Source organism: Salmo trutta, chromosome 2 (genome assembly GCF_901001165.1).
Source record: "Salmo trutta chromosome 2, fSalTru1.1, whole genome shotgun sequence".
NCBI lineage: Eukaryota > Metazoa > Chordata > Actinopteri > Salmoniformes > Salmonidae > Salmo > Salmo trutta.
The window spans coordinates 59,616,258-59,626,645 of NC_042958.1; the positions used below are offsets into that span (position 1 = coordinate 59,616,258).

Consider the following 10,388-nt stretch of genomic DNA (forward strand, 5'->3'; position numbering starts at 1 on the left):
ATTGGTTTGCTTATCTGTTGAGTCACAGAAACGGAAAGGCTTTCAACAAAAGCTCACTGTGACAAGATGTATTATAACGCATTTATTTATTATTCATTGTTTTATTTAATTACAAATTATGTCAACAACAAAAAATAGACAATTATGTGTTGGAATGAGAGAGTGAGAAACAGAGAGAGATGCATGCATGTTGAAAATAAACAGTGGGCCTCACAGTCCAGGGAAGGTTGCCAGTTGAGCAGCCTATTTGAGTTGTTGTAAGGCCCACCATTTGAGTGGAACAGCATGCCAGCGGGACGAGACCCAGATTTATCCGAGATCACTGCCACCCGAACTGTTAGAAAAAGACACAGAAAGTCAGTAGCTGGCCTTTCAAACTCACTAAACTCCATATTAACTGATCAAACTTAGATATCGCTATCCAGTGTGGGCACTGCTTTTAGGAATCTCTGAGTGGACTGTCACATTCCTACTGCAGGTGTACGCATGGGTCATGTTGATATACTCAAGGTATGAGTCTGTTGTAACAAAGAGCAGACAGTCACTTTGAATCACCCTTTCCCTCAGTCTCTTCATCCTCTCACCGTTGTGTTAAATTGCCTTCCGACTGATCTCTGAACAGCAACCACCCCAGAGCTGACTCAGGTGCAGACCTCTTTCCATACCTAGTGGACACAGAGACCATCACATACTGTACGTCACCAAGAGATTTACATTACTTGCTGTTTCTGCTAACAGGGGTCTTATGATCATATCATGTCCCCTTGTGGCAATGAATAGCGTGCCCACCAGATCGTTGACAGACCCATGAATTGCAAGGCACTACCTCAATTAGTCTTTCCGAGTATTGGAAGAGAAGATCCAAGGTCCTTCCCTTCAGAACTCCTTCTCCAATGCGTTTTAAGAAAGAGGATGCCAGGAATGGGAGAAAAATGTATTGAGAAAGAGCCAAAGTTTCAAGAAACGACGTATACATTATTGGTGTGAATACCCTACTGCCAGGTTCCCCAATAGGCAGCCCAGTGATTTTATTTGGCCCACAAGTTTTCTGAGCAAAAAAATTTATAATTTTCATTGTTGGACATATAAGACTGTAAAATCACCAGGAAATCAGCTCAAAGTGATTTTAATTTAGGAAATACAGTACCAGTCAAAAGTTTGGACACACTACTCATTCCAGGGTTTTTCTTTGTTTTACTATTTTCTACATTGTAGAATAATAGTAAGACATCAAAACGATTAAATAACACATATGGAATCATGTAGTAACCAAAAAAGTGTTAAACAAATATATTTTAGATTTGCGATTCTTCAAAGTAGCCACCCTTTGCCTTGTTCAAGGCATACTTAACAAGCATGGCTACCACAGCATTCTGCAGTGATACACCATCCCATCTGGTTTGGGCTTAGTGGGACTATCATTTGTTTTTTAACAGGACAATGTCCCAAAACACACCTCCAGGATGTGTAAGGGCTATTTGACCAAGGAAAGTGATGGAGTGCTGCATCAGATGACCTGGCCTCCACAATCACCCGACCTCAACCCAATTGAGATGGTTTGGGATGAGTTGGACCACAGAGTGAAGGAAAAGATGCTAACAAGTGCTCAACATATGTGGGAACTCCTTCAAGACTGTTGGAAAGGAAAAGCATTCCTCATGAAGCTGGTTGAGAGAATGTCATCAAGGCAAAGGGTAGATACTTTGAAGAATCTAAAATCTAAAATATATTTTGATTTGTTTAACACTTTTTTGGTTACTACATGATTCCATATGTGTTATTTCATAGTTGTGAAGTCTTCACTATTATTCTACAATGTAGAAAATAGTAAAAGTAAAGAAAAATGAGTAGGTGTGTCCAAACTTTTGACTGGTACTGTATGTTCCCAAGTATTCCCACACATAAATAGAGAGGCATATATTTTTGTTTTTGTCAAAAACTATATCTGTTTGGGATTCTCGCTGTTCATGTGCAGTGTGCAAATGATTTAGAACGATGTTCCGGCTCCCCGACCATCCGCCCAAGGAAAAATAGGCCCACGGCTGAATGTAATGTGGACCCTTGCCCTAGTGTGTGTACTCACTACTCGCCTATACCCTTTTTATCTCCAGAGGCAAGAACACATATCTCAAGCAATTAGCTCTAAACAAGGAGAGATTTTAAAGTCCAATGCCCAATGCTCAGCAAGGCAAGCAATCCTCGGTTCCACAGAGAGTGACACGGCTTTTAAATCATCTTTAAATCACTGAAATCAATGCTTTGCCAATGAGGAGTGAATCTCCCTTTGTGTGAGAACAAGAGGAGCTGAACTGCGTGGCACACAGCCCTTGTAGTGCATTGACAGCTCCAGCCCACTTAAAGACATGCTCCGGTACTTTGGCGACTAAGAAAGTATTTTTTAAACCTCCCGCTTTGGGCTGGATGCATGCATAATCTATGAGCAGAATTACTGTCTTACCTTAATTAGCCACAAAATCCCTAGTTTGAAAGCAACTGTTTTCTTGAAGTTGTGCTGTGCCTTTTTCCCTAAATTTCCCGCCACGTGTGCCTGCCCCCTAGCAATTCGAGATCTAGCCAATGAGCTTCAGCCCCTCACATTTGAGTGACAGCTAGCAAGAGGCTGGCCCAGTGTTATCCAATGAGGTTGCAGGGCTCGCCCCATGGCTCGGTGGACACAGCACAGAGAGAGAGAGAGAGAGAGAGAGAGAGAGAGAGAGAGAGAGAGAGAGAGAGAGCAATGACGTAGTGCACATAATATCTGCATATATTTTTTTATTTTATTTAACCTTTTTTTAATTAGGCAAGTCAGTTAAGAGCAAATTCTTATTTACAATGATGGCCACCTTGTAAAGCCCCCCCTGGCCAAAACCTCCCCTAACCCGAACGACGCTGGAACAATTGTGCACCGCCCTCTGGGACTCCCGATCACGGCTGGTTGTAGTGACGCCTCTAGCACTGCGATGCAGTGCCTTAGACCGCTGCGCCACTAAGGGGGCAATTTTAGGGGACCACTTTTAGCTCATGAGTGGTACTTTTACAACTACTGGCTAAAAAGTATACAAAAGTACCGGATAATCTATTTAATGATAGACTGCAGTCTGAGACTGGATTGGTTTCAGGATCCATCAAACTCTATCGGCCTACATGAAAGCTCTCTGAGCCACAAATGTACAAGCACAGAAACATATGCACAGGCACACACACCATGCATGCACGGACACACACACACACACACACACACACACACACACACACACACACACACACACACACACACACACACACACACACACACACACACACACACACACTGAGCAATTCCTGTTGAGCTTTTCTCTTGCCCACAAAACACAGAGACAGGAAATTAACTTAATGCCTAGATCAAAACCAGGCTCCTTTTTCTTTCCTGTCCATACCATCATTATTTGAAATAACTACACTCTGTTCTCTAAATACTCATCTCTCTGTCTGTGTAATGCTGCTGCATATGTGTCTTGCCAAAACTGGAATGAAGTTACGTTATAACAGTGTTCAGAACAACAGGCTGGTTGGAGAGCCAAGAGAATATCATTATCCTCCAGGCTTAGTTCAAATATCTCTTGTCCCCTCAGAACTTCTCCTGTGACCTTGGCTATAGTGGTCATTTGACCCCCTTAAGAACATCAGCAACATTTGATTGGAATTTAGGGATTGGGATTTTTTTGTTGCCTTTGTATTCAAATTGAGCGAAGGAATATGCTATCAGTCTATTGATTATCAGTGGGAGGTTCCATTCCCATAGAACTGGTTTGAGAAATTGTCCCCCCCTCCCGCAATAGGCTGAAACATTGCATTATCTCTGACTCTCGTGCCATATCTAAGACAAGGTTTTCCCGTGTAGATAACATGGTAGCCTACAGAGTGCTGAACTCACTCACCTCTGTCTATTGATGAGGTTGACGTAGTGTCGCAGAGCTGTGTTGTATCTGGCCCATTCCTCCGGAGGCGCGTTGTCATCGGGGCTCACCGGCTTGGTAAAGTAGGCATCCGTGAAAGTGCCCAGACAAACCAGCACGCCCAGGACGAGGACTACAAGGATCAACCAGGGTCTCAGTGTGTTGGCCATCTGTAAATAAAGAATGTAGGCTAGCATTTCCCTCACGTCTGCTGGACGTAAAGAAAAGCTGAACAAAAGCTTGGCATTCTTGACATCAGAATCTCAAAGTTATCAGTTTTAAGCAAAGCTTTTTGATGACTCGGATGAGTAAGTCTTCGTCTTTTTGACAGGAGGCTTTACCAGAGACACGTTAGCAGTTGCACTGTCTATGGTGCTGAAATGTGTGCCAAAGTTGCTTACGAAATAAACCAATTGGTCTTCAACCTATTGATTCTACAATACTATGGAACATTATATTGTGTTAAGTAATGATAATGAAAGAATTGCTTGTTTACTCTTGCTAATTGCTACTGCAATTGCGGTGGCATTTGGGTCCTTTGCCTTTGCAACCATGAAAAACACTTTAAAATTACAAATACTTACACATCAAACATGTTTTTGTTTATATTGATGTGTTTATCAATGATAGAACATAATGCTAGTAGTCCTTTATACTGCAACACATTATGTTTATGCATTATTTAAAGTACCTAGGGCAAGCAAATTGGCTTGTCCCAGTAGTGTTTTAGTTACAAGTCTTTCATATATTGTATAGATCAATAAAAACAAAGGCTATTAAAATACCTTTGTATTTTATTGATATGACATATGTCCCTAAGTTTTATGTCATTGGTGTTACTGCCTTGAAAATCACTGATTACAAAGCTATACAAGGACCTTGAGCATTCCCTTCAGTGGCAAACTGTTAACCAGGGATGGGTCTTTTCATAAAGTTAACGATTAGACAATCACACCCTTTAAGTATGTCATACATTATTTAGTCATTTAACGATTCCATTGATAATTTAGTGTGTCTAAATACAAAGTGTCATGGGTGTTACTCAATTTAAATGAAGGGAAATTAAATTGTGAGCAAAATGACTAATCCTATCACTTTAGTAAATGAAGGGTTAAAGGGTTAACGACATTAGATTTGCGCATCTGTGGTGTTACTACTCCGAGGGTGAAGTCAGCATTATACGGACACTTTTGGTAAATCGCTATGTAGACAATCAAAATCAGCCTACCCTACTCAAGTAATGTTTATTTTCATTAATTAAGGTCTTAATCTACATGTTTATGACGAAAACAAGTGGATAATTGATTATTCAGTGGTTGCTACAATACCTAAAACAACATCAGACCCTCACTTTTGCTAAAGCGTGTCTTTCAGTTGCAGTGGGGCAATTTAGTAGGTGAAGTGGGGCACTATTTGATCATTAGAAATAAATGAATGTCCCACTTCACCTGCCACTTGCTATGAAATCATCAAAGAGACATTGTAGAGGCTTATAAATAACACACTCTGTTTTAACAATTGTGTCAATGACGTTATACCAGACCCTCTCCATGCCCTTGTAAAATATATTTGGGAACCTTCCAAGCTCTTGGTGAAAATCGAACTAAAGGACTCTGCGCAGCTTTTACTTGATCACGAAACAGCTCTATTATTCCACAAATTCGTTCATAAATTGAGCCTATTTTCAATTCTTCCTTTTTTACGTGTTATTGTCCTGCCTTTCTTTACTACTCGTTATTTCCCTCTAATTTCTTCCACAATCACACTATACTGTTTATGTGCCGTATAGCGTTTAGTAGAATCCAGTTTGAGATGTTATAAACTACTAAAACAACATATGTTTATGTATTTTAGAATGTCTAATAAAGGAAATGACATTTCCTTCATTAGATACAATTGATGCAGAGTACACATTCAGCAACAACCCAATAACATTTGTAGTGATTGGGTTGCAAAATGACCGTAGTACAGCACCCTCAAGCATAAATGTACCAGTACACCTGTACTAACGACAAAGCAGGATCAAGGAGTTAGCCAACTAGCTTCCCTAAATGTTCTGAATTAACTTTTTATTTTGGTCATGGTGTAATTGACTCAACAACCAAAGACGCATATCCAAGTTTAGTTTTCTTGATGAACCAGAAAATCAATAGTTATTTCTGGTTGTTTATCAAAGTTAGTTGGGTAACTTGTTGATCCTACTTTGTAGTATGCGCAAAGTTATCATAATGGTAAAAATGATTAGTCACACTTTATTTGGATAGTCCATCTGTAGGTGGTCATACTATTAACAACCTGTTGATAAGCAACTGCTTCCTAAAGTTAGATTAGGGTTATAGGGTAAGGTTTAGAATAAGGGTTAGGGTAAGGGTTAAGGTTACAGTTAGGGTTAGGATAAAGTTTAGGGTTAGGATAAGGGTTAGTAGATAGCTGAAATGTTACTGATAGTCGTCATTAAGCTGCCAAATTAGTTGATTTAGAATGGGTTGATACCCAAATAGTGCACATTTAAATAAAGAAAAATGTAGTTAATTTTTCCCTAAATGGCATGCCACCGCATTTCAAAAACGACCCAATTGCTAAAACTAATTCAACAGTCAAAACCTCCCAACTCAGCCTAGTCACAGAGAGCAAAATGTAACTCATTACTCACTCTGCAGCAGGCTTGCTCCACCGGTTTTCACTATGTTCTTGTGGTGCGTTTTATTACTGCCAAGTCCGGATGGTTTATATAGTCAAGGCTACCTGATGCGCGCGCCTTGAGACACGGCAAAGTTACGTTATCAACTCAATTTACGCAAGCGAGAACGAGCGGAGTATGGAAGCGCTCTTTCCCTATTGAAAGTATCAAATCTAATGTTATTCGTCACATGCTTGTAAACAACAGGTGTAGACTAACGGTGATATGCTTACTTACGGGCCCTTCCCAACAATGAATAGAGAAAGAAAATAGATAAATAATAAAAAAGTGTAACACGTAATAATAAACGCAATAATAAATACACAATGAGTAAAGATAACTTGGCTATACACACAGAGTATCAGTACCGAGTCGATGTGCAGATGTATTGAGGTAGATATGTACATTTAACAAATAACTAGGAATAAAGTGACAGATAATAAACAGTAGCAGCAGCTTATGTGATGGGTCAACAACAAAAAAATTGTCCAAAATGAGCCAATGCAGATACTCCGGGTAGCTATTTGGTTAACTATTGAACTAGCTATTTATCAGTCATGGCTTGGGGGTAGAAGCTGTTCAGGGTCCTGTTGGTTCCAGTACTTTCATGTCATTATTATGATTTGGGAGAACATGCCAGACTCAAAATTTAGTGAATTTGATCAAACAGCGTTAACTTGGGAATATAATTTTTCCAAATATAATTGGGAACCCCTGGTCTATGACCAGGGTGGCTGAGATAGCCCACTTTTGTCTGATTTCAAGCAATAACGATCGACACATAAACCCAGCAAAAAAAGAAACGTCCCTTTTTCAGGTCCCTGTCTTTCAAAGATAATTAGTAAAAATCCAAAGAACTTCACAGATCTTCATTGTAAAGGGTTTTAACACTGTTTCCCATGCTTGTTCAATGAACCATAAACAATTAATGAACATGCACCTGTGGAATGGTCGTTAAGACACTAACAGCTTACAGACAGTAGGCAATTAAGGTCACAGTTATGAAAACTTAGGACACTAAAGAGGCCTTTCTACTGACTCAGAAAAACACCAAAAGAAAGGGACCCTGCTTATCTGCGTGAACGTGCCTTAGGCATGCTGCAAGGAGGCATGAGGACTGCAGATGTGGACAGGGCAATAAATTGCAATGTCCTTACAGTGAGATGCCTAAGACAGCGCTACAGGGAGACAGGACGGACAGCTGATCGTCCTCGCAGTGGCAGACCACGTGTAACAACAGCTTACTACACACCTTACACTTAGTATTACTTTCTTAGCTACAGTATACATATCTCCCTGGCATATTACATAATTTATGCAGCAGCATACAATACATGTTTGGACTCACCTTGTTGTGCTGTGCTCACATGAACAGGAAGATGGCGCTGCGGTCCTTCGTGGGCAAATTTTGTCATCAAACTTTGTCTTCAAAGTCTGGCATTCTCTGGATTTAGGGTGCTTTCAAGACAACTGAAAAAAAAGGACGTCAGTAATCTTCAGGTCGGAGCTGTAGAAAGAGGCCTGGAATTCCGAGTTGGATGACCGTTCAAAACGTATTTTCCCAGTTGGAGCTTGTTTTTTCCCCTAGTTCCCAGTTGTCTTGAACTGACATTTCCCAGTTCCGAGTTTCCAATTGCTTTAAATGAGCCAGAAGTCATGCTGGATTGACAGCATGGCCAATGTATTCAACCTTTTCTGGCCCATGGCATGTGAATCTTTATCCTTTTAAGCTTGGAAAAGAGACCCTTAAATCCAGACTTTTGACCACACACCCACTCCACTGAATAGCAGGCTAGTGATTGCTTTGCAATGCTTGCAGTTATCCACTGATTCCTTCCAAACTATTCATTGTTGAATTTGCGATTTCCAACTTGTTGTCTAATGTTTATATCCAATGGCCAATGAGCACCGATACGTTTTATCTATAATTTCACTTCATATGACAAGGATTGAAAAGGATTTTCCAGTAGATTGTCGACTTGATTCATGATGATTGACATGACTGCTAGCTTGCTAGCTAAGATTCTGAAAGTATGACGTTGACATGATCAGTCCAATCAAAGCTACTGTAGATATAACATGATTTGACGTAATTTTATCTGTGGCCAATTACCTTGAGCGTTCTTGGATGGGCACTTCTAATGTAACTCTATGGCAGCACCCAAGGGGCTTAAATTCTTGAGCTCTCCACGTAGATTTTGCGGTTACGTAGTGTCCCCATGAGTGACAGAACACTGAGCCATCACGGCTCAACTAGAGAAGACTTTTTCTTTTTGCTCTGCCCCACCTGCCCTGAATGACGGGTCGCCACTGCATGTAGTGTATATCAATGTCATAGTTGACTGGTTACTTAGCCTCTTTGCTGGAGACCTGTACATATGGTCTCCCGTCGCTGAAGGCGACATCCCGTACGCCAAAAACATATTTATCAGCACTCTGGTTGACCTATTTCTGAGAAGCTTTTCCCGTCACCGATGGCAAATCTATAAACTAATCCAGAATGCCTTACCAGTCGGTACAGGCTATACAATGTGTGAAAAGAAAAGTTTATATTAACTTTTATAGAGTTCACAGAATTCCCACCATATCTCCCTAAAGGTGCACTGCCATCTGGGATCAGTGAAATTTTTACCATAGTATAGCCCGTATCGACTGGTAAGGCAGTATAGATTTGCTATCGGTGACTGTAAAAGTGTATTAGAAATAGGTAAACCAGAGCGCTGGTAAATATGTTATCGGGGTACGGAATAAGACCAATTTCTAATGATCTCCCAGAGTGAAGAGTCTACAATCAACTCCATTACACTCAAAAGTTACTTCAACAAGTAAATGCTAGCGATTGCTAGCTATGCTAGTTATTTTACCAGTCTGTCTTAATGATTGCTAGCACGCTAATAGCACACCGTGCACACAATTATTTGTATTTTTTGAAGGGGTAGGCCTATGCAGTACACTCTTAGAATTAGTGGTGACTTGATGAACCCTGGAGATCCTCAAGGAACCCCTGGAGTTCCACAAGCAATCATTGCTAGTCAATGGTTCATATTTGCACCTTCGGTTAGTTGAGGGGTTCTTTCTTAAAGGCACGCCTTCAATCTTCTCAAAGGCTGCCACCTCTACAATATATTATTAAAAATATCTTTTTTGAACCTCAAATGACTTTTTTGAACTGGAAATGTACAGCCGGTGTGGCAACCCAAAAGGTTATTCCAGGCACCTTTACTTCTAAGAGAGTAGGTCAATGGTTCCCAACCTTTTTTGGTTACGGAACAACCAACGGAATGTTGCTCTGCCCGGAGTACCCCTGAAGTAGCCGTAGGCTTATGGTCTCATGAGTCTTCCCAAGTACCCCCTGCGGATAGGCCAAGTACCCCCAGGGGTCCTAGTACCCATGGTTGGGAACCACTGCAGTAGGTTGATAATGATATCACAAAAGAATGTTGTATCAGACATTTCAAACAACATTCCCAGCTAATGAGAAAACAGTCATAATTTAAGAGAATGAACAAGATTTCTAGGACATTTTTTGTGATATTTGAGGGTAAAAATGCTTGATTTTGCTGCGGCAATTCTGTCACGACTTCCGCCAAAGTCGGTCCCTCTCCTTGTTCGGGCGGTGTTCGGCGGTCGACGTCACCGACCTTCTAGCCATCACTGATCCATTTTTCATTTTCCATTGGTTTTGTCTTGTCTTCCTTTACACCTGGTTCCAATCCCATCAATTACATGTTTTGTATTTAACCCTCTGTTTTCCCTCATGTCCTTGTCGGAGA

The 10,388-nt window shown here is 40.7% G+C and overlaps 1 protein-coding gene across 1 annotated transcript; it reads right to left on the reverse strand.

The window, feature by feature from the left end:
• Window positions 1-71: 71 nt before the first annotated feature.
• LOC115159232 (peptide YY-like) lies at window positions 72-6,749 on the reverse strand. Its single transcript, XM_029708733.1, has 4 exons — window positions 6,589-6,749; window positions 3,918-4,105; window positions 585-665; window positions 72-334 (listed from the first exon to the last, which is right to left on the reverse strand). The coding sequence occupies exons 2-4, from the start codon at window positions 4,103-4,105 to the stop codon at window positions 310-312; spliced, it is 294 nt and encodes a 97-aa protein (XP_029564593.1). The 5' UTR covers window positions 6,589-6,749; the 3' UTR covers window positions 72-309.
• Window positions 6,750-10,388: the final 3,639 nt, after the last annotated feature.

Coding starts and splice junctions, on each gene's coding strand:
- LOC115159232 (XM_029708733.1), bottom strand. CDS start 4,105: ATGGCCAACACACTGAGACCCTGGTTGATCCTTGTAGTCCTCGTCCTG. Junction 666..3,917: donor AACCTCATCAATAGACAGAG/GTGAGTGAGTTC, acceptor TGTGTCCACTAG/GTATGGAAAGAGGTCTGCAC. Junction 335..584: donor GAAGGCAATTTAACACAACG/GTGAGAGGATGA, acceptor TTTTTCTAACAG/TTCGGGTGGCAGTGATCTCG.